General features: G+C 35.2%; 1 protein-coding gene across 1 annotated transcript in view; it reads right to left on the bottom strand.

Moving 5' to 3' along the window:
- LOC111059179 (discoidin domain-containing receptor 2-like) overlaps positions 1-26287 on the bottom strand; it is a 566524-nt gene that overhangs the window by 188391 nt on the left and 351846 nt on the right. The window contains 1 exon segment of the mRNA XM_039429976.1: positions 18282-18387. Within this exon segment, the coding sequence (XP_039285910.1) occupies positions 18282-18387 (106 nt within the window).

Here is a 26287-nt window from a genome sequence, read left to right as displayed (position 1 = left end):
ATATATATGTATCATTGAATCCTTAGCACTTGTGTGTGAGTATATATCTATGTTTATGCGTGTAGTTACATACATGTGTGTTTCGAGATATGTTTTTAAGTGAATTTATGATTGTTTTTTCAACCACAATTCAAACTATCGACTACTCTCCATAAATAGACTGACAAGTGGTTTTCTTTCACTCGCCGATAAAATAAAAGAAATAAGTAATCTAACAGTGCCAATGTCCGAATTTCTACTTTCGCAAAGTCGATTATTTTACAATGTCCACTTTGTAACTTGTTTGGACTGAAAATAGGGTTATAACTTGGGAATTGAGAATCGTAAACTGACGGTGAAATCAATTTGATTACAATTTGAACGTCTAGATGTTGGTGCAATAATTTTTCCTCACAAAACCGTTACCTCGAGTTATCAAGTGGAAACCTATTTTCAAGAACAATTTCACAGTGTCTGCTGTATTGTCTGCTGTACTTATTTGGAATAGAAAAGAGTTCACAGTTCAAACCCTGGAGGACTTCATGCAGTTTCATGTAGGTATATTCGGAAAAATGATAGTTCACGTGAAGTAGGTTATACCAAATAGAATTCACTGCCTCAAATTTTCTGATTATACCCAATAATTGAGCTAATTTCATATTGAGATTGATAATGGCATCATTGATAGTAGAATAAAACCTCAAACCTCAGACCCTCTTATAGCAATCTTGTTTTCTTGTCCTGTCCTTAGGTACTAACATAACAGTCAGGTCGAAATGAAGATTTCGGCTCGCTAGCGTTCTTCTATATTATAATATTATAAAAATGTAATATAATATAAATAAATTTAATAAGCTCTATTGAATTTAGATAATCATATCTAGTATATGATATTATACGTATTTCAATCAGAGTTAAGCGTGTAAGAGAGGGCGGCTACGCTCCAATTTCGCCCTCCAAGAATTAAATTAAGGCAGCAATCAATTCAATGACTCCAAAATAATGTCTTTATCATTGCACGGCTGTTTAGTGGCATCGATTTTCACCGCGACTTACTCGTTTTTTACACCTTTAGAAGAATTTTAATCGTTTCAAATAGTGATCGCTCATATCATTCAGACTTTAAAAGAATTGTTTCTGTTAGACAGTGGTTGGACAAAACGAGCATAAATCTAGAGCACGAATTCTGTAGCATAAAACACATAGAAACAACCCGACATATGAGGAGCATGATAAATTATGTCTCCAAAAGTGTATGAATGCATTGCTAGGTCTCATGGTTTTAGAGCTTTCTACCTGGTTTTATCCAGATTTTTATCAATCTTTGTTCAGAGCAAGCAACCGACATATCAGAAGTATGATAAATTATGTCTTCAAAAGTAAAAACACTTCACTTTAATGGGCTACTTTTATCTATATAAAAGCGAAATGGCACTCACTCACTGACTGACTGACTGACTGACTCACTCACTCACTCACTCACTCACTCACTCGTAGAACTGAAAATCTACCGGACCAAAAACGTTCAAAATTTGGTAGGTATGTTCAGTCGGCCCTTTAGAGGCGCACTAAGAAATCTTTTGGCAATATTTTAACTCTAAGGGTTATTTTTAAGGGTTTAAAGTTCGTCTTTTAGCATGTATATTCTTCTTCTCCCAATCTCTTAATTATAATTGAAATTTCCATATCATATGTTACTATAGAACTATAATCTAGATAGAGTACCTCTTCGAAACAGTTGTTAACTGGCAACTAAATTAATAATTTTGTCAGGTTGGCATTAAGTTGAGTTGACTTTGTTAGGTTGGCACCAAGTTGAAGATTTAAATGTATTTATCGCGGAAAAATTGATTGGGCACTGCTACTCCAATCCTGGGAATATTATATTACTAGCCGTCAGGCTCGCTTCGCTCGCCATATCCGTTTAGCCAGACGTTTAGTCTGGACCCCCGACTGGATTGTCCTAACATATGATAAAAATGCTCAAATGAAAAATGCAGGCGAGCGAAGCGAGCCTGCATTTTTCATTCCTGGACGATCCAGTCGGGGGTCCAGGGGGCGGAGCCCCCTTGCTAGACGGATATGGCGAGCGAAGCGAGCCTGACGGCTAGTAAATTAATAAAACAATATTGAAACTTGAAGTACCCTTTATTATTTAGTATCCTTTATTATTGAGTCGTTGTAATATTTCAAATAATAAAGGGTACTTCAAGTTTAAATATTGTTTTATTTATCTCTACAAGTGTACGAATCCAATCTTACTTATCATGGATTTGAGAGCTTTATAACTGGCTTTATTCAGATTATATTAATCTTTGTTCAGAGCAAGCAATCGCTCGTTTGTTCTCACGCAAGCCTTGAAGAATTTTCAAGAGAACGATGAGAGCAAAGAATAGTTATTTGTGCAACTAATGCGCAAAGTGACAGTTTGCTGCACCGAAAGAAACGGAATGGTTTCTTGAGTGCAGCAGAGGAACTTTGCGCACGTATTTCACATTAAGTTTTTCCTACAGTTACCATTGAATATGAAAAGTGGGTAATTATGGGTAAAATTGCCTGAAATGCATCAAATGTTTTTCTGTGTAATTTTATTATTGATAAAAACCTTAATCCTAAAATCCTAAAGTCCTCGTTGTCCTTGGTTATAATATATAATGAATAATAATTAGCGCGTTGTGCTTGGTTGCACCTCTGCTCACTATAGCAGCCACAGCAGTCACTGTTACCAACTTCATTTTGATTTTGCTGCACTGTTGCTCCATATAACCTACTAAGTATTTTGCGTTGCCATGTTGCAAATCTGGAGTGCAGAAAAATTTTTCCCGCACTAGAGCGGAAAAGTGATTCTTTGCGTTCTGTAATCAGTGCAGCAATGGCCACTTTTCAACGTAACTGTAGGAAATAGATATTATTATTGGATATTACTACTAAGCCCCGCACACACACATCGATTTTCGTTCGTACGGTATTTTGCCCTCCTTATGAATTCTATTGGATTAAACGGATGATTTCAAACAGATGATGTTTGTCAAGTTCCGTTTAATCTGATAGAATTTATAAGGAGGGCAAAATATCGTACGAACCAAAATCGATATGTGTGTAGCTAGTCTATCATTTCCTCTATAATGATAGAAACCAAGCTGAAAACGAATAATAAACCATGGAACATCCTAGATATAATATATTGCATTCAGTCCAACATTCTAATCATACCCTTGAATTTCTATTCAATATCTATTTTGAATTTCTATTAAATTAAAAATAAAAACATTCTTGAATTTCTATTTCCTTGAGACTTCATCATCTGGACCTTTATAAAAGCATCTCAATCTTCACTGCACCAACATCAATTTAGTAAAGTTTCAACAAATTCATGTAAGCAACTCGAATGAGATGCTCAGTCATTTCCACAGCAAATCAACAGGCGTTAGTGTTAGTTTGAACTCTCTGACTTCAGTGCTGGAAACCATCAGTGAAGCAAATGGCTCTGCAGAATCTAGGAAAAACAAGCTTGTATCTCCGCCAACTTAGCTACTTCGTCAAAGTAATGCCAATAGTTTTCAACAAATATCAACAGCTAAGCGCTTCAACGTGCTTCAAGTTCCCCGCAAACTTGAAACTGTAAACACTGAACATGTTCCTCCGACCTCAGAACTCCCATCTTTCCAAACTCTACTTTCTCTCATATGAGTGGAATTCTCAAGCGGTATGAACCGTTTCTACTTTCAACCTATCTGGTGCTCCATTTCCTGAGTGTAATCTCTTTTAAAAATCTTTATGGAGCGAACTTTTTAATACTGAAAATTGGAATTCTTTCCTTATTGATAGACATCATAGTTCTTCGAATAGATGGTTCCTCTAGACGAGTATACTTCACTTATGAACAAAGCGGTAGGTTTCCATTAATTTTTCCACCTATCTAGTGCTCTAGCCCTTAAGTGTAATCACTTTTAAAAATCTTTATGGAGCAAATTTTTAATATTGAAGATTGGAATTGTTTCAGGATTGATAGACATTATAATAATTCATCGAATAGTGTAACTTAACTTTTGTGACTTTCATTTCCATGTGAATTTGATGAGATACATCATAGAATTTATTTATTTATTTTACTTTCAAGAAGTTAGAACTAAGTCTTTTAAATATAATTTTGTTATAGTATTGACATTTCACCAGTCAAATGAGTGTTACTCAAAAATTGATGTAATGTGACAATAAATAAATGGAATGAAATGAAATGAAATACATGGCTCTTCCGGACAAGTATACTTCCCTTATAAAACACATTTTTACCCTCTAAATTTAGTATTATCTCCAGGGAAACTTCAGGTTGAGTTATACAATATACAATGTGGTGGAAAGAAGGTTCTACAGTACATTATTGTATGGTGCATTATTAAGTTAGTACCCATTCAAAAGATTTCAACAGCGATAAAAATAATTTATAAAAAAGATCTATATCCTTTCAATTTGGAATAATTTTCAGCAAAACATCAGTGTTATGAAAATTGATCACCTGACGCTAGTGTAAACGCGCATCTCAAGTCAATGATCTGAGCCAGCTGGTGACAGGTCAATAACGCTGGATACACACAAGATCTGCTATCTCTTCATAGTGAATGATTTAATAGAATCAACAGTTGCCAACAGTTAGCGATTGAATAATTACATTTTCTCAAATTTCAAGCTTATTTTCAATTTTGGGTGAAAATGTTACTGAACATTAATTGTAGAGATCTTTATGCTCAATGTTCTCCACTTGAAAATTATGGTTCAAATTGTATCTGAAGCCTGGTAATTGGGAATCTAAAATCAAACTTTGCATAGATGGGGCGGAGCTCCTGAAATTTTTACAGATATGGGACTTGTGGCATTTGATAGAGCTTATCGATGACCATTTCAGGTATAACTTTAATCAAAATCGTTGGAGTCGTTTTCGAGAAAATCGCGAAAAACCCTGTTTTTGACAACATTTTCGCCATTTTAGCCGCCATCTTGAATAGCATTTGATCGAAATTGTTCGTGTCAGATCCTTATAGTGTAAGGACCTTAAGTTCCAAATTTCAAGTCATTCCGTTAATTGGGAGATGAGATATCCTGTACACAGACGCACATACACTCATACACACACACACACACACCACACACACACACACACACACACAACACACACACACACACACACACACACACACACACACACACACACACACACACACGCAGCTCTAAAGGTGCGTACAGATATACGCGCCGCGAACATGAACAATTCACTTTTAATCAGCTGACTATATCTGTATTTTCACAGAAACGGAAAGATACAGATATAAAAAGCTTGACATCAGCTGATTAAAAGTGAATTGCTCATGATCGCGGCGCGTACATCTGTCCGCACCTTAAGAGATGATATTTTAAAAACAGCATAGCCACCTCTCCCTTCCTCATATCCTTACTGGCATAATGATAAGCAAGGAAATGCAATTAATGAAACAACAACCAATGTTGGAAATCAACATATATATTCTGTGCCTCTGATTAAAATTATTGATATTGATTTTTATATGATATTTTGATTTGATTTGGATATAAATATAATATCTAATCTATAGGAGTAAGTACAGAAAACTCTCCCGTTCACTAGAAGTTCGGAAAAATCTCCAACACAGTACAGCAGACAATCTGTCCCAGAAATCTATTTTCCAATCAGTTAAGCATCCTGGAACAGACTTCTCCATTCCATCAGGTTTCGCCCTAGCCGCAGGACCCAATGCCATGCACTCCGCCTTACAATGGGTCTCTGAGACCTCTGTATCGAAAACCAATATTGCTGCACTTTTCAACAGCCTCAGAGTGATCCACTTTAAGCTTTCAGTATAGTTTCAATGGGTAGCAGTGATGATATTCATAAGGAGTGCTGACAGATTACTGCGAATCTCACAATATCGCCTAAAGGGTTTTCTCGGAAGCTGTAGACCTCGGATCTGAATTTTCTACCTCATTCTCTAAAATGTACTGTGTTGTGTGGAGGTGTGATGAATGTTAAGGTGCGTCCAGTTATACGCGCCGCGAACATGAGCAATTCACTTCTAATCAGCTGATGCCAAGCTTTTTATATCTATATCTTAAACCGTTTCTGTAAAAATACAGATATAATCAGCTGATTAAAAGTGAATTGCTCATGTTCGCGGCGCGTATATCTGTACGCACCTTAAGGGTATCAAGTAAGAATATTAGTGAACCATTGAAAGTTAAGGAATTGATACACCACACATGATATACAACACAGAAACTACAGAGTGAGTCATATGTATGGGAACCCTTCAATAAGTTGAAGACTGCTCTAGATATAATACTGTAACTTTCAGGATAAGTTATTGGTCAAATACTCTACCTTTTGACGCACAACTGAATTCCAACCACTCATAAGGGGGTGACTTAGGGGTGTTAACTCGAATATTATAAATGTAAACACCCATTATGTAGTACATCATTTTAAAGGCACTTTTAAAACAAAGAAGATGGCAGGGATAAAAATGATTGTTCTATGATACTGTTCCGGCCATCGTCTTCAAATTTACCGCCGATGCCCGAAGTTTGAATTCGCCGCGCTGTCACTACTACTGCAATGACGAAAGATTCAGTTAGCCATGGATCTTTGTGTTCCTTCCTGCGAGGCCCCGGATTTTACACTCCCGCCTAGGCGCCTACTTCCCTCTCGTTGTTGCAATGTAAAACATCAAAGACGCCACAGTTTGCTCTTCATATATTATTAGCTTTTTGTTTGGTCTTCAAGTCATTATTCGTGTCACAGTACACTAAAAGTTTCTTAACTAACTGTGTGAACCTTTATCAGTTACCTCATAAGTATTACAATTTATCTACTTTTGTGAAAATGTATCGCAATCTCATCGCCCGTTGCTGCTTGATCAACTCAGCTTGTACGAGATCCAATTAGTTCATCGAATTATTTCTAAAATAGGGTTTCCCAATACCAGATCTGGTTTCCCCATTATGCTAGGGAATTTCCGACACATCGATCTAATGAATTTCTTCGATCTACGGCCTACGTTGATGTCCAACTCAGCATCTGTGTGCGACTTCCTAGGCTCAGCTCCTAGTTCCAGAAACTTCTCACTACACGTAAGTCAGACATTTTTTATAATAATTCTTGCCGACATTAGTTTGTTGGTTGGTCCTCCAAAGAACTCTAAATGTTATAATTCATTAGTTTGTTGGTTGGTCCTCCAAAGAACTCTAAATGTTATAATTCATTAGTTTGTTGGTTGGTCCTCCAAAGAACTCTAAATGTTATAATTCATTAGTTTGTTGGTTGGTCCTCCAAAGAACTCTAAATGTTATAATTCATTAGTTGGCAATCTCAAGCTCTCCCAATTAGCTACTAAGTAACTTATTGGTGCCCTTTTTCTCAGAAGGCGCCAACAGATACTTGTATCCAAAATGGCGGCTGACTGAAGTTTTAGTCTTTAAAGAAATAATTGATAGAGTTCAATCAGCCGCCATTTTGGATAAAAGTATCATAGAACATTTTTATTGATTTCATCTTTCTCGTTTTGAGAAGGCCTTTAAAATGATGTTCCACACAATGGGAGTTTACATTTATAATGTTCGAGTTACAACCCCTCATTTCCTTAAAAACTGAAACTTCAATCAGCTGCAATTTTTTGGATACAATTATCATAGAACATTTCTATCGATGCCAATCTTCCATGATAATGGTTGTTTTCATTTAAAATATTCGAGTTACAACCCCTAAGTCACCCCCTTATGAGGGGTTGAAACTCAGTTGTACGTCAAAAGGTAGAGTATTTGACCATTAACTCATCCTGAGAGTTATAGTATTACATCTACATCAATCTCCACCTTATTGAGGTGTTCCCATACATATCACTCACTCTGTGAATTAAGTGCAAGTTAGTGTAAAATCGAAACTCAATATAGAACTCAATCGTACAATCTAAACTCAATTTGATCTGTATTGTTTATTAATTTCATGACAATATTACAATAAGGAACATAGCTCATATTATGAAAGGTGTTTATTTGTTAGATCGGTCTTTATTTGTCTCAACGCACTCTGTTTCATTCGTTCCCTTTTGTTTCAACTTCTTCAAATTATCATCATCCTTCTCTCCACTAGTATTCTTTCTCACTTTATCATTCATATATTTGATTATTATTTATTGTATGGCAGATAAACAACACATATAAAGCTCATGAGCCTCAAATGTCTACATATATACTATATTTTTCCAATTTCTCCAAGATGTTGTGTAGTTTTTGGTCAGGAGAAAATTAGTTTGTCTGACCGCCATTATATGCTAGTCCATTTAGCGTTACCCAATGTGCACCATGAAAGTTTATGGATTTTTGATCTATTCATCTTAAATACAATAAATATTTAAGTCTTTAAGCCTTCTCTCTTTCTGACTCTTGACTCTATCTTCCACCACCTTATCTCTTTTCAACTCCTCTGTTTTCCTAAGCAGAACGCTTTTTACTCTTTCACTACTAACTTCAGCGTTTTCCATTCTCTCTTCTTTTTTCGCTTTTCACTCTCTCAATTCTTTGGTAGAGAGTTAGTGGGGAGGATATTTTTAATATTCTTTCCGAAGAATGGACATTGATATGTCCAAAGCTCCGCCAATTTATGTAGATGCATAACAATATAATTATCTATAGTTATTATACTACAAACTACTTTTTCATATCATATACAGTTCAATAATTATCATCTTAGTCTATATTATGTAAATTCATCTATAATTTTGTTGTATTGTAAGCTATTGTATAGAAGTGTATAAGCCAGTATATATTGTAATCTACATAAATAAAGTACTCAATCAATCAATCAATTCTTTCTCTCATTTTAACTTTTTTGCTTTCTCTCTCCTCTTTTCAGCTTTTCAATGCATATTCTAGCAATTTTTCTCTTCTTTCAGCTTCCACTCTTCATGCTCTTCTTCACGCTTCTACCACTTCTGTTTTCACACTTTTCTACACCAGTTGCGTGTTGCCTTCTACGCATGCGCGTGGGTGCAGCCAAGTCTCACACACTCACTCACAAAGACCTGTAGAAAGGAGATTCTTTCTTCAGGGATCTTGCTCACACTCAGCCATCCGCCAAACAAACATAACTCTCGCCGATATCAGTCCAAAATCGTGCATTGCGACTGCGCAGTACGACACAATTCATTAGGAGACGCGTCTCTGTTCAACAAGCGGACAACGACAGGCGACAACCGACAACAACCGACAACTGGCAACTGGTTGCTGGCATAAATCGCACGAATTATTGCCAATGTTGGATCCGAAGAGTGCAGAACAACCAGAGGCCTGCTTTTGTACCACACATGGTTGACCAATCCATGACACATACTGATTAAAAATATGACAATAATGTCGAATTTTGCCATTATTTGTAAGGGTACTAGGATACCATCAATCAGTACAACATTTAGTTGTAATCAGCACAACTACAAACTGTAGAGACTGTTTTAACCCTTCAGGATGACACATACTGACTATATAGCAAAATATGTGAATATTTGACGTATTTTGTAGTGTTTATCCGTTAAACTGTTTTAACGGTTCTAGTTATTGTTGAAACTCGTAGAAATTCAGTTTGGAAGGTAGAATGTTATCAACAAAACATCAGGAGTCTGGTGAAAGATGGACTTACATTGATGGTCATCATTAAAATAAATGCGTTGATGTCGTGTCAATTGTTTCTGTCGAAACAATAACTACACTCTAATTTTCATTTGATTTCAATTTTAATTCCAATTCAACTTGGATTTGAAATTGAAAAACTAACTCACTAAAAAAGAGAAATTGCATAAATGATCAAATACTATTGAATGAATAACTATTATCCAAGTAGAATACGAATTTAATTTCGTGTTTATTATATTTTTTAATTCTTTTGGTCATGGTGATCTTTGAAACGGCCATCACGGCATTATAACGTCATGAATCCTAAAAATAATAATTCCTCTAAAAGTCGGAAAAATTGAAAGTTATTCCTGTAAATGATGTCAAGCACCCCGAAGACTTTTACTACAATAAATATTGGCAACAACGGTTGAAATTTGATGAGAGCTAGTATCAAAAATTTGGATTGATTTATTTTCCGACTCAATATTTTCTATACCGTACGTGTTACATCAAAAGTTACATAAATAGAGGAGTGTAATGGATACAGTACAGTTTTTTAGTTCTGATTTTAATCCACTAATTTATAAACTAATATTATACAGATTTGACCTTTTCACAAGTTATGACTCGTTTGAGAAAAAATTAAGTATTGGATTATATCTATTCTATTCATATTCAAATTCATTTTCCCCATATACGATTCCAAAGAAAAACACAAAATCAAAGAAAATACACAATAAGTAACAATGTATGATGGATTTGAGATCATTGATTAACGATATTGGTTGCTTCAGCTTGTATGATACAGCATTACACTGTACTCTCGCCTCACTTTAGATACAACCTTTGAAGTAGAATTCAATTCTATTAATAAAATAAATTATTTGTAAAGTGAGTACGATAGGTTCGATACTACACAACCAGGTCACTCCACTTGTTCCAAAGCACCTGCAGCACACACCTCCCCACAAAACAACTATGGGAGGAGTCATACTTAGTCCAATACTCAACACTCAGCCAGGATTAATGAATGAATAAACAGTCGTGACAGACCCATTACCTGTGAGGTCCAGCCACAAAATAATAATCCTCGAAGAATTAACATGCAGCAAACTCAATAGCCGCCCTTCAATAAAAGCATGTGCTAGTGCGCATGCGTGGGACGAAATGTATTCGGGAGATTCACATTAAAATGTCAGTATTAGTAGAATGGGGAACATTGATGTTACCCATGAGAATTGTTCACAGTTTGAAGTATATATCCCACTATAATACAGTATGTACACACATTGGATAAATATATACAACACAAATAATACACATAAAATATACACATTAAATATATACAACTTTATTATGTACTATATATAGGTACATGATATCATCCGTTATAATCATTGGCTGTTTTATTATGCGAGAAATTAATAGCCTCGAATTGCATTGAGCAGGGGAGGGACAATGAGATTACCTCTGTCAGCATTCCTCATATATAACATCAATTTGCTTCCTATTAAATCACTACTGACAGTATGAAGTGAATCTGATTATAGGTAACACCTACAAGTGTTAGCGCAGTTGCTCTGAGACAAGTGTTTCATCAGTTAGGCCTGATTTATGCGCAGAACCCACGTTATTTGATCTGCGCATGCTGTATTGCGACTACAGAAGATCAACGATATGCCTCATAAAGTACACTGCTTTCAATGGATTGTTGGATGGTGGGAGGATGCTGTAGTAAGGTGTGCGAGGTTTGTAGGGTTATTAATTTAGTGTTATATTATGGTTCACATGTTATTCATTTTAGAGGAAGTTGAGTATAACTAAATAAGGCGTGTTGGAACACCAAAACTGGGGCTCCACCAAGGTAGAGGACAAAATGGTCCACAGAATGAAGATGGGTTCCATCAAGGTAGAAGACCAAAATGGTCTACTTAAAAAAGATAAACGTTCACCATATTAGGTTATTATTTACCTATCAATCATATCTCTAGCTCATTACTTATATTCTAATGATCTGTAGTTTAGTTGTAGTTTATTCTTACGGGATGGTTAAAAATTTCCCTCATTTCGGTGAGTAAGGTGAGATGGGATTCTCCTCACAAACAAAATCCATAAACTACTAGAATAATAATTGGTAGAGATGTAGGAAGATTCAAAACGGTTCAGATATCTTCCTCATCTGATGAAGTTTTTGAATTTAGTTTCAAATTGAATTCATCAAATTACTATTATGAATATTTTTATAAACTACACAGTTCATCACAACAAGAAAAATTAAAATGCATGAGATATAGCATTTATTCAATTTGAAATTTTGTTTAGCACAAAGGTTTTGAAATCCTTAAAACGTCTTGTAAAATTGTATGAGATTGTTTCTCCAAATTAATAGAGTATTTGAATAGATTTTGGACAAAATTTGAAGAATTTAGAATCAGTTTTAAAGGCCACATAAACTCTTGATTAAACGTGAATTCGCACTAAACTAGTCAGCTATAAGATGGTTCCATCTTGACAAGATGATGCTTTTTTTGAGCTCCTATCCATTTATGTATAAATTTTCAACGTATTTTTTCACTCTAATCCTTTTATATATTGAGTTTATATTTGAGTATTCAAATATTTGAGTATTATTGTATCTCATTACTGTCAAGTATCGAGTGCATGAGCTGTTCGAATGAGCTGCTAATCGTGGGAATGGCTTGCCTAGGCCAATAGCAGTCGTTTGCCATAGGCCATTGGTCGTTTGCCAGCCAAAACGATTCATTCACCTCACATCTTATAACAATTAAACGAATTTCAGACTACTATCAATGTCTACTGAATTAAAAATTAAGTTCTGATCCAAACGAATTTCTAGACTACAGCTCTTATAACCATAGACTGCACCTAACTTCTTATTACAATTAAACGAATTTCAGACTACTATCAATGACATCATCTCAACCACGGTATATAGAAGAAGACGTCAGGTGTCACGCGCATATTTGTGCTAAATTTCCGGTGTAGCTGACGTCATTTTTATATCAAATCATCTATTTTTGAAAAATAATTTTCATAAATTGCCAATAGGTGTTAAAAACCTTGGTTGGTGGCGATGACGCAATTTAGCTGGCTGTCCACTGCGCACATATTCATGCCTCTACCGTTTTCATCTAAATACCGTGATCTCAACAAACTAGACAATCTGATAACAAATCCAAAGGTTGATTAGGAAAATCGAAATCATGTTTAATGTAAATAATCATTAATCACAGCCATAATAATCGACTGAGCCTCACTGTGAGTTACATCGTATAATATTTAGAGAGAATTCAGGCGTCTATCAGTTTTAACATCCTAACATAGACTTGTTAATAATCTCAAGTTCCGATTCCAAAGAATCCCTAAATCACAATCCTATTTGTCTACTCCTTACATTTGAACACATTTCAAAATTCAATCAATGATATCACCTTGACAAACTATTTAAACTCTTAGCCTGAACAAAGTAACAAAGATACAAAGTTACAAAGTAACAAAGTTTGTAACAAAGCAAACAAAGTTTTGGCTATAAGCCAAAAAAAAGTAGCAAAACCAAAGTGATTAGACCTATACAAAACTGCAAATCACACTACACGATCATAATAATGCACTAATGTTCGCCAATCTTGGTCCTATCAATCAGTTGCACGTTTGGCGATCATACAAGCCACCCGCAGTGAGCTAATTAAGTAGTGAATTGCGCACACAGGCCCACTATAACACAACAGAAGCCACCATTGTGTCTTGGCCTATCAGTGAACCACGTGTCCAAATTAATGTCCGGCTCAATTGCATCTTATCAATTGCAATTGTACCCTCCTCCTCTCTTCTACAAACCCTTACATCCCTACTCCTCATCCCCTAAGATCCCCTCAGACCTCTCCTAAGACACCTTAGTACCTCCCACATGTGAACATGTCTCTCTGGGTATAACTCACACATGTGATAAAGATATCAGGACACCTGAAGATGTTCCTATACTGAGATTCAATTTAAACTGTCAGCATTGATTGAATTGGAAAGCATTGGTGTTTTCTGTAAGGGATGAAGACAGTAGAAAGTGAATCACACTATAGGCCTTGAATAATTATTATTATTGTAATTGCATAGAAGATGCTAATAGGGCATAATAATTATGTCTATGGAAACATGAGTTTTTCCCTGTGAATATTAAAGGATTCCTTGGAAGAGTGGCAATCAACAGCATTGACAATTGGATTTGGAATAAAAACTTAAAATTTGATTATTGGTCGACAACCCAGACCACTATTGCTTGCTACAAATTAATCGATTATAATGATTACTTTGGGGTTATTATTGGTTTTGAAAATGCCGAGACAGATTATTCCAAAACAGCTCTTGGAAACAACAAGAACTATAATTATACTATTGTAAGATAACTTAGATTTACATCATTAAAATAAAACGAAAGTAGATTATGTGTCACATTTCTTCCCCGATTAATAGAGTTGTGAATTCAACTGAATTGAAAATTGAATATCAATGAAAAGTCAATAAGATAATATATTAAAATTTTAATCCAGGACTAGGAGAGAGTGACAAACTATGATAATATTATTGAAACCCAGGCCTGATTAGTAAAAATTAACTTTCATAAAAATCTAATCAGATAAGATAAATGATGATGACGAAAATGAGAATTAAACAAGTCAGACAAATCAAATCAAATGAAGCTGACAAACATAATTTTTTTTCAACTCCAAGTACGCAGTCCAACCCACATAGCACAGCGACAAACCCATTCAATATTTAGGTTACATGTGACGTCACAAACTGTGTTCAACAATTCAACAAGACCTAGGACAAGATCGACTTGAAGATATCAGCCCACACCTGACAGGCCAAGTCGACCGTCTCACCACAAAACCATAACTCATTAATTATTTGTTCTCTTCGACAAAGTGCGAGAGAGAAATGATACAGGAAAAGAATGAAAAAGAGAAGGAGAGAGTTTGAATGGGTGAGAGGAGAGTCAGGGAGAGTAAGAGAGAAATATATAGTGTGAGAGAGAAATTATATATAAAGAGAAAAAGAGAGATTAACAGAAAGAGTGAGTGAGTGTGTGTGAGAGAGTAGAGAAGGGTGAGAAACAAAACAGTTGCTCATAAATCGAAACGCCCTAGCAAAATTCCAACACTATTTTATTTATGTCTTCCGATTCTCAGACATATTTAACCTGAAGTGTAAACACGGCCAAAGTCTGTAGTGAATAAATCAAAGAAGAAGCGGTTTTATTCGTGGTTAGACACCGTTTGTTAATTTATTTATGAGTAGTTGGCATCAAACTCCTGACTTTTTTCAATTATTTGCTTGTGTGCTTGAAAATTCTGTTCAATAAGTCCTCGGATACAAGCCTTTCACCTTCGTTTTACCTTGTTATTCAAGCTTGAACAATGAGAAATAATTCTCTGATACATGTCGACAAGATACGATGTTTTGATCAAAACTCTTGTTATATTAATGAACCTGAAAAAATACAACTCCTTTGATGGGTTAAAGTGTAATTACCTATATCTTATCATATTATATTTAGAATATTAGAGTAGCTAAATACCCTAAAATAATGAATCCCGACACATGATACAAGCCTAAAATACTAAGTACAGAAACCAAATTAGTTTTTATTAATCATTCCAATGCACTATTGGGTCGAATAAGGAGCTTATAATGGACTCTATAGTAGGATGCTGTACAATATTTTAAGGAAAAGTTCGAGGAACGCCTACGAATATATTAATGTAAAAGAGTTACAATCAGAGATGAAAGAAATAATCATAGTTTTCATGATTATTAATTAATCATAATATAGTTTTCTTTACTCTATGGTACACCAGTTGAAAATACCCAAGTACAATACACTGGGTACAATACGGTAACTACCCTTCTTTTGAGAAAAGAAGAAATCATGTTGTGAATCTTAAGTCGAGAATAAAAATTCGTGACAAATATAAAATTATTACATCCAGAAGCCACACACTCAATGTGATGCTTGTTGAAATAATGAAACTACCTTAATCAACTCCAGGACTGTTTTAAAATGTAGTACACGAAAACCCGGAACCTTGTTAAAATAATTGTGTAAGGGAATATTATGTGCGAGATACAAGAGAAAACAATCAAGGTAGGTTATAATAGGCTGAAATAGGAGAAAGGTAGAATATAATTATTATAAACAGAGTGCTAAAAACATGAAAAGGATGAGTTGGGTGGGAATAAGGCAGAAGGGGTTGGAAATAAGAAAAGGATGAGAAAGAGGCAAACAAAATACAAAAGAGATGATATGATATTACAATATATGAGAAAGAACGAGAAAGAATACCTGAGTGGCACAAGTATGAGTGCGAGAGAAGAGAGAATCAATTAAAGTTGATACGGAAGTAGAACATACAAAAAGAGAACATACAATAGCATGAGGAAAAAAAAAGAAATTGTTTAAAAGAGGTGATGAGGACGAAGAAAGTTGGAATATGGGAGATCGTAGCACCATAGAGAAACGGATTTTATTTCGATTATAATAATATTTCGAACGAATACTAACGATATTCGTTCATCTCTGGTAGAACAGGTGAATCAAGGAATTGAAGAGAGAAATAAGAAGATAAGGGAAGAGAGACTAATAGGCCTGAAGAATGAAAGAACGTGAATTGGTGGGAATGAGAGAGCTTAGATAACAAGATATGAGAGAGAAAAAAAGAGTGAAGATAAGAATATTATGTGTTGCTAGCTTCACCTGTGGAGATGAGAATATGAAGAGATTGTAATGAAATAGAGAATATGAGAACAATTAAGTGAGAATGACAGAGAAAAGGCGCCAAGGTATAAGGAAAGGAAGAATGATGCTAGAGAGAATGAGAGAATGAAGAATAGAGGATGAGATAATAGAGAATGAGAGAAAAGTGAATGAGAAAATAGAGAATGAGAGAATAGAGAATGAGAGAAAAGTGAATGAGAAAATAGAGAATGAGAGGAATAGAATAGAATATAATAGCTGCCTTTATTTTTACCTAGGAGGGCGGAGTTAGGGCGCAGCCGGCCCTCTCTTACACTCAACCCTCAAAGGTTGAAGAAAGAGGAAAGAGAATGAGAAAATAGAGAATGAGAGAATAGAGAATGAGAGAATAGAGTATGAGAGAATGAGAAAATAGAGAATAAACAATGGATAATCAGAAAATAAGAGAATGGGAGAATAAGAAAATAGAGAATGAGAAAATACGAGAGGGAAATATTGTCTCTGACGACAAGGATACGAAGAAACCTGGAGTAATATAGCCCCCATGAGTGCAGATAGGTGAGACCGAGAGAGGACATCATGAGTAGGAGATAAGAGCAAGAAAGAAAGAGAATATTATGTGAGAATGTGCAAGAAATTGTCGCTAACTTCACCTGTGCAGCTTAAACACGCGGCGATCCCCAACGGAGATTCAGCACGTCTCCATAATATCTCTCTCTCACTCTCAGCCAATGAACGTGATCCATGCTATCAGCCACCAACAAGCACCGATTATTTCCAGAACAAGTGCAAAAGTGAGAGGGAAAGTATTATAGAATAAAGAGAGGAAGAAAGAGAGTGGAAAAGAGTGGAAGAGAGGGAGGAAGAAAGAGAGAAAGAAAGAGTGGAAGAGAGTGAGGAAGGAAGAGAGGAAGGAAGAAAGAGAGGAAGAGAGAGAGGTTGAAAGAGAAGAGGAGAAAGCGAGGAAAAAAAAGAGAAAGGAAGAGAGGAAGGAAAGAGAGGAAAAGATAGGAAGAAAGAGAGGGTGAATGAGATGGATATATAGAGGAACAAAGAGAGGGTGAAAGAAAGGAAAAACATATTGGCCTTATTCACAAAAGCAGGAGTGAGAGAGGAAAAGTACGGTAGAATAAAGAGAGGTAAACCAGATTGGCCTAAATCTCAAGATTACAGAATGTGCGTGTTTGTGGGACATTTCGTATTCATCTAAATTGTCAATCGCAAACGTGAGCGCGGTTCAAGAAACAAATCTACTGGACTCTTCTTCTCCTTTGTATCTTTTTCAGTTTAGCCTACTTATCCCTGAATTGGAATTACTTACTTTATCACGTCTTTTGTCCACAAAATTGAACTGGATTCCTAGTAAATGCGAATAGTAAATTGTGAATTATAACTTGATAGATTTCAGAATGGTACTGTTTGCATAAATTGGAGGTTGTGCAGTATGTATTTGAATTGATTAAATATCATTTAAAATATTCAATTGATATTTGAATTGATCAAATCCTTACCAAATCCTTACTGAATTCTTATTGAACAATTTATTGGACAAAATTTAGGAACAGAAGAAATTTTGGCTAGCGCCTGTTTTTTCATTACAATATTGTAATTTTTTATCCAATGAATAAATGAGTTTCTATTTTATGTACACCGCGGATATCGGTGAATATATTTTATAAAATTTGGATTCGATTTGTTGTATGAATTTTGATGGTTCAGCAGTTTCGTTTCGAGCCTGTAACTTCTGTTTGACTTGTTTCCCTGAGGATAAAGTAACTGTTCGAGATTAAAAATGAGGAAATGCACATAGAATTTTTACCCGAAAACATCTGAAACACAAATATTCTAATGGACTGACCTTCCATGCTGAGGTCCCACACTGGCTGCATCATATGCTGAACTGGCCGATATATCTTTATCAGGAATTCCCCCTGATTCAAGACCCAGAGGCGCCGAACAGGATCCTGCAACAAAAATTACTCTAATTAAAAAGCCGTTCACCGGGAAAATTGAGTTAGAATTCTCAAATCCTAATAATATCAATTCGAATCCAAACAAATCACAGAAGTATGGTTATGTGAGAAACTCCAACTTTTCTTTGCAGTCTTGAATTTCTCTATCTAATCCATTACGAACTACTATTATGCTTCATCAAGTTTTGATGTAACAGTTGGCAAGTTGACTGTTGACTGTTGACAAGTTGACTGTTGACTGTTGACAAGTTGACTGTTGACTGTTGGCAAGTTGACTGTTGACAATGAATCCGATGCGTTTCGGAGGCATTCTAAAGTCAGTGAGTGAATATAAGATTTGCAGTGAGTGTAAGATTTTGCAGTAGCAGAAGTCTTCGGGGTGAATTAAAGCATTAAATTTGGATTTTCGTTCAATAATAATTATTAATTAGCATCGGCCGAAAACTATCGAACGCGACCGAACGATCCCTCAACAAAGAAAGGAATAGATAAACATAGATGGACATCGTCCATTGCAACAGTTTCATACGGCCGTGCACGGCCGTCTCCGGCCCATCAATTTTTCGGTCCGAATTGAATGGGATTTTCCAGCTCTATCCGGCCGAACTAACTAGTCGAGCTGAAACAATAAAGAATTCCTAACCTACAATTGATACACAGTCTTGTTTGTTTTTGTTTTTTGAAGTTGATCTGTTTTATAGAGTTGTAACTACGGACAATGAAAAGTTGATAAGTTTGGTTTAAGAGTATGTTCCATTGTGGGATATGCGAGACAAAAGATATCATCGTCATGATGTTGAAAAGAGTCTTTGGACAAAGATTGCTGAACAAATAGGATCTGAAGATGAGATTATTGTAATGAATAACTAATTTAGTGGATATTTGTTTATTCAACTTTCAAAATCTCTCAATAATCATTGTTATGAAAAATTCTGGAGGCTATGATAGTAGTTAATTCAATAATTGCCAACCAGTCAACTACTGAACTAGACTGACGTAAACGGTTCCAATGGACGACCATATTCGGCCGAATTAACGGCCGGCAGATTCGTCCGATCCAACGGCCAAACGGATCGGTTGAATACGATTCCAGTGGACGGTTACCCTACTACATATCATAAGTCCACCAAACACTTTGTCATACTGTAGTTTCATAAATTGGTGAGATTGAAGTCTCAATTCCCATCCTTCTCTTCATTAGTTAATTGACCGAACGAAGTGAGGTCTTAGATTCAAGTCGACGGTTTGGCATTTCTCTTAATGTTTAAATGTTTATATGCTTTTATGTTGCGCATTTACGGCGAAACGCGGTAATAGATTTTCATGAAATTTGACAGGTATGTTCCTTTTTAAATTGCGCGTCGACGTATATACAAGGTTTTTGGAAATTTTGCATTTCAAGGATAATATAAAAGGAAAAAGGAGCCTCCTTCATACGCCAATATTACCGTAAAAATCAGACTATAGAAATTATTCATCATAAATCAGCTGACAAGTGATTACACAGATGTTTGGAGAAGCCAGTCTATTACTGTATTTGTATAAGGTCCATAGTTTCAATTAAAGACATTAAATAGGTATTTAGTGTTATATCTAGTGTTATTTTGTTATTCAATTTGGTTTGCAACAATCTTAATTAGAACTTTTCTGTTTTCAAATGTTTGGACTGAAAATTTGACCTGAATCTAAGTATATGAACCCATCTTTAAGCTGGGTTTACACCAAAGTTATTAACAAAATGGTTATAACTTAATCCTTATAGATTCTATCAGATTGAACGGAAGTTGACAAACACATATGTTCATCATGTGTATGATAAGTTATGTTCAATCCAGTATAAGCTATAAGGATTGAGCTATTAACATTTTTTAAAATAAATTTGGTCTAATAGCAGCTTTAAGGTCTTTGGTTTCAATATTTTGTTTTGCAGTCATTGTATTATTATGCGTGCCCATCAGTATCAATATTCTCACATTCGAAAAAAACTAATTTAATAGGTGAATAAAAATAAACAAATAATGAACTTAATAATACTGGAGAAATTATAATAAATATTTGATTCTAAAAAATTAATTTTCATCAGATAGAAAGATCATCACGGAACTGGATGAATTATATCATATGGAATAGAAATTCAAACGTGAACTGAGTTTGTTAACATTTAAAACAGTTGACATCTGGTACTTTTGGATGAGAATACTGCGTGAGGTCTACTGTTCACAGAACTACTAGTAAATGTATTCTAATCCTAGAGCAAACAAATGAACACTGAAAAACAAATGAGCAATGGAAAAAACTGATCAACCAAATACTTTATTTAACATGCTTCTTGGCTTCGAAAAGATTAGAGAGAATCCAATCATGGTATTTAGATCAACATCAACAACCATTCAACATCCCCATCACAATCCCTAAGTAGGCGTGATCCGTTCACAAATTGACTAGGCAGGACGACTTCTGTAGCAGTAGGCGAGTTAAGTATTACTTAAGTATCTTTCCGACTCCTCAAGTAGGGATTATTCGGCAGGATTATTGCGGTGCGATTAGACGCAAACAAATGCAGCCAGTCTTACTAACAAAACACAATACTACTACAGCTCCTGCTTTTAGAATCAGACTAGTCTTAAAATGAGACTACCACTTAGTGGAGCTGGGAGGATATCCTTACTGTTTTGTGTTGTGTGTTGTCTTCTATCTGTACGGATTATTTCTTCTTCTACTTCTTCTCCTACTTCTTGTTCCTGTTTATTTATTTATTTACAATGCAAATGACACTAATGTAATAACATTGGAAGATAAAATAATAAGATAGTCCTTGTGCTATTTTTCTTCCAAATTTATAGGTGAAAAAGTCCAAGATAAGGTTAGAATATTTCACTTGTACAATTTTTATGAAATTTTAGTCCAAAATTTGTTCCTGACTTTGTTCTTGTTTTAGTTGTTCTCATTTTTCTTCGTCCTCTTCTACTCCTTTTACCTGCATTTTCTGCTTCTTCTCCTTCTCGGCCTTTTCTTATTTTCAGACACTCAATTCTTACTTCTTTTTACTACCTCTTCCTCTCCTTCTTGCTCTTTTGCCCTAACATCCCGTCCTCTTTTTCATTTCTTCTCCACCTTCCCCTCCTCGCTCTTTTCCTCCTCATTCTCCTCCTTCTCCTTCTTCTACTCCTTCTTCTTCTCCCTATTCTGATCCTAGTTCTTTTCCTTCTCCTTTTCCTTCTCCTCAACCACCTTCTACGTCTTCTCATTCTACGCATTCATCACCTCCTTCTCCTGCTCATCCTCATCCTCCTCCTCATCCTCCTTCTTCTCCTTCTCCTCCTTCTCTTCCTTCTCATCCACACCCTCCTAAGTATCCTTCTCCCGAAATTCACTCCCCACTTCCACTTCTTCTTCCTATTGGAATTTCTTTTCAAAGTCTATCGGAAAACTGAGATTATTGTGAAAAAGTGAGGTATTGATAGTAAAGGTGACAGAGAGAGAGAGAGTTTGAGGGAGAGAGTGAGAGAGAAACAAGAACAAAAAAGAGAGTATGATACAGGGAATGAGGGAGCGAGAGAGAGAAAGAGCAACAACTAGAAGCACAGAAAGTGAGAGAGTAAGTAACTGAGAGAAACTCAATGAGAGTGCTGAGGGAGTGAAAGAGAGTGTTTGAGAGAGAGTGAAAGAGAAACAAGAACAATAGAGAGAGTATGATACAGGGATGGAGGGAGCGAGAGAGAGCGAAAGAGTACGAACTACAGAGAGGGAAAGTGACTGAGAAAACTTATTGAGAGTGCTGAGGGAGTGAAAGAGAGTCATTGAGTGGGTGAAAAGAGAATTCAAGATAAGGGGATCTCAAAGTTGCAGCTTATGCAGATCAGACCAAGCCTATCTGCTTTTTTTGTTCGTGTTTCACCGCTCATTACAATTGTAAACTTATTTCACAACGATATCCAAACTCTTGTTGTACAGCATCTTATTAGGGGAAACACTGATTTCTCAAGCCCACTGACTATAGTGAGGTCCGCGTTATAATGGCAGTGTATAAAGATAGAAGAATAGCGATGCCGATTGTCTGCATTAATTAATTATATTTCTACACTGTCAAGAACATAATCCGCATCGTTGTGAACCTAGAAAAGGATAGTACCACCGGCTATGTCGAATGATAGACAAGGATAGCAAAACCAAAGTTGATCAAATATACTGTCATTATAACGTGGACCTCACTATAGAATAAGCTTACGAATCTCCCGAACGCAATTTTTACACCCAATTCAACAGAGTCGGGTGAAAGAGGGTGACAACCAAATTAACGAGTTTTTCATCTGTTGTGACCTTGTGACTCAGAAAAAAGTTATATCAAGAAAGTTGGGAACAGTTAAAAAGTAAGATGTTTCAAAGCCTCAAGTAGAACCACGTGTGAAATGCATACAAAATAGTACAAATTAATAAAAACAATATAAAATAAAATATGAAAAAATATAAGTGAAGTAATTTTATAAAATAGTACACCCAATCATTGTGAGTTTTGTAGCACTTTGCTGACATCTTTAAAATTATGACGAGATCATGAAGGACAAGGTCAAGGACAAGGTAAGTGATTATCAGGAAATTTCTGTAATCGGTTTGTTGTAATCATTTTCATTAACTCTTTCATAATTACAGATGGAATTAAATAGAGAATGCATTTATTCAAATGCTGATTAATGTATAATTATTATTAACGAAAATCCTAAATAAATGCTGTACATCACCCCGAAGACTTCTGCTACTGCAGACATTGACAACAGGGTTAACAGCTAGATGGAAATTCGATGAGAACTACTATCCAAAAATTAGTTGCCAGCCCGGGAATCGAACCCGGTACCTCCCAATTGCCAATTGGCAATTCAGTTGGTATTTCAGCCCGATTCCCGGGCTGGCAACTAATTTTTGGATAGTAGTTCTCATCGAATTTCCATCTAGCTGTTAACCCTGTTGTCAATGTCTGCAGTAGCAGAGGTCTTCGGGGTAATTTGCAGCATTTATTTAGGATTTTCGTTAAATAATAATTTTATCTTTCATAATTGTTCTGTTGTATTCAGCATAAACTGTATTTAAAAGGCTATGCTAAGGCTAAAAATAAACTGTCTACTGGTGATATTTTTTAAAGTTTTTCGATTTGTATGATATAAAGCCATCAAAATGAAACATTTTCTCAGGAAAACATTTTCTTCCGATCATTACTTTCTGAGATATGTGCGCCGGAAGTTTAAATTTTTGGGACAGAACATTTCAAGTTCGGTAAGAGATAAATCCATGAGATTTAGAGGATAGATTCTTCATGGTATTGTTGATCTAGTAAGACAAAAATTTTCTGAAAACATCAATCTTTGAGAAACTTATTCAATTTACTAAAAATGACTGAAAATAACTTTTTGTTGAGTTATTTCCAGTCATTTTTGGTAAATTGAATAACCTTTTCAAAAATTGATATTTTCAGAAAAGTTTTGTCTTACTAGATCAACAATACCATGAAGAATCTATCCTCTAAATCTCATGGATTTATCTCTTACCGAATTTTAAATGATCTGTCCCAAAAATTTAAACTTCAGGCGCACATATCTCAGAAAGTAATGATCGGAAGAAAATGTTTTCCTGAGAAAATGTTTCATTTTGATGGCTTCATATCATACAAATCGAAAAACTTTAAAAAATATCACCAGTAGAAAGTTTATTTTTAGCCTCGGCACAGCCTTAATACTTCGAATATAACATGTGTATTACGCTACCTCACACTTCATTCATAAAATATTCTGCTATTGAGGTAGAACTTTATCCAATTTATTATTGTGAGATACGTAGTGACAATATTTGTAACCTCATTACCATATTTGACATTGAACAAAGTTTGATCTATCACAATTTGTATCGAATTTAATATTATTATAGTTATAACTATGTTTGTATGGAATAAATAAATTTCAAATAATACAATGATATTCATTTAATATTCGAAGATCAATTTGGAATTCGAACCAGTGCTCGATTTACGATGACATCTTGATTGTCTCGTAGATGATATGTAGTTACAATAATCTAAAACTCAGATACGATTTATTTATCCCATGACATTTATTCAAGCCTCTCTCTCTCTCTCTTCCATAGTAGCCTATAATCAGATATAAGAAAAATATAAGTCTTCAAGTGTAACAATATTTATTGTTACAATTGTGAGTGATGAGAATTACGCGAATTAGCCTGAGAAGTTAGCCTGTTGTGGAAATGGATTTTGCTGTTTTGCGTTTTGGCATTGTGTTGTGTTGACTCTGTAAGTGTGTGCGTAGAAGCTATGATCCTAAGAATAACATCAATTTTCCTGGAGCAACAGCTTAGTTCATGAGCCTTGCTTTTCTGCGTTGTGTAGTGTCGACTCTATAGGTGTGTGTGTAGAAGTTGTGGGAAGATCAACGATTTTCCTAGAATATAAGTCTGGTTCACAACCTTATAAGGCAAGGAATTTATAGCTGTCAAGGAAAAATAGCTGTTACTTGGTGGGAGAATGTATCTTAAATTGTAGTTGTAACGTTCCTTTCTATTGGTGGAAATTTTTCTAGAGAATTGTGGCTACCAATCACAGTTGGCGTTGGTTGGCTTCCCATCGAGTGAGGCCGTTTGCAGCTGTCCTCGGCAATACGAGAAAAGCGAAGCGCATTCACTCAGCGTCTGTCCACTGTCATAAGCAGTACTAAATGTAGTCTGTTCTGAACTTTGTATTAATCATGGCTTCCATGCCAGCTTTAGGTTTTTTTAGTATTTGGCTCTGGAACCTTTTGTTCCAGCAGCATTTTTAGTTTTTTCCGCCTCTGTAGTCGCTTTAATTAAGAAGAGAGAGAGTGAGTATCAAATTGTCACCTCACAATGGAGATTTTTCTCCTATAACCGCTACTAAAGGTACGTCATAGATTTATAATATAATTAAGGAATTTATCTTCAATGAAAGCTTCCATCAAAGTATTTATTGTAATGTACCGTAATTAAAGTGTAAAAAATTGAGAATAGTCCTTTTGATTTGAATGGAAGATGGTAATGGTAATTCAAACTGATAAATGTTGGAAGAAAATTAACGATATATGTTTTGCAGAAATTTAGAATACCTATTAGTAGGAATTAAGATATTTGTTTGATTTAAACTATTTTTGAAGAGGAAGCTATTAACCTAAAATTCCATTTACTGTTGTGTAAACGCAAATTGACTGATGTTTATAGTATATTATTATGAGCTCTATCAGTATTTTTGTTATAGATTTTATTTGTCTTTTGATTCTAATGAAAAGCTTTCTTGATTATTTAGGAAACACCTATCATGTAATTTATTCTTTTAAATTTACACCATATATGTAATTTACGTAAGAGAACTGACTAAACTAACAACAATACTCGGAATACCTTATTATGAAGTAATTCAATCAACTTGTGAATTATGTAGGCCTATTATGGAATAACTATGTACTCATCGCTTTGTGTATAGGGCATAACCCTGATTACAAATAAATTCTATTCTATTAAGTCAAGAGATTGAAGTAGGTAATGTCTATTTATGTTTTAAAGTAATAATTGTATTGATTTGAGTTTCATATAACCTAAAATAGGTTGATTTTATTATATAGCTGAAGTTAAGTTAATTTGTATTATCCTAGTTTATTTTTTTATTCTAACAGCGGTGTAAGTACGGGAACATCAAGTATGGGATCAACGTACGAATCCATCATTTCATGGGTTCATGAACGTGTGTCTTTAAGCCGCTGAGACGCCTCTGAATCGATGGCCGTCCTAGAAGCTTGGGGTATGCTGTCTCCAGTCCATCTGGACGTGTAGAGCTCGATCACCGAGCCTAGATTCAAATTGAAGAAACGGCTATGAGGTA

The sequence above is a fragment of the Nilaparvata lugens genome, chromosome 6 (genome assembly GCF_014356525.2).
Source record: "Nilaparvata lugens isolate BPH chromosome 6, ASM1435652v1, whole genome shotgun sequence".
Taxonomy (NCBI): domain Eukaryota; kingdom Metazoa; phylum Arthropoda; class Insecta; order Hemiptera; family Delphacidae; genus Nilaparvata; species Nilaparvata lugens.
The sequence above is the reverse complement of the archived record's forward strand: the minus strand, read 5'-3'. Positions and strand labels throughout refer to the sequence as shown.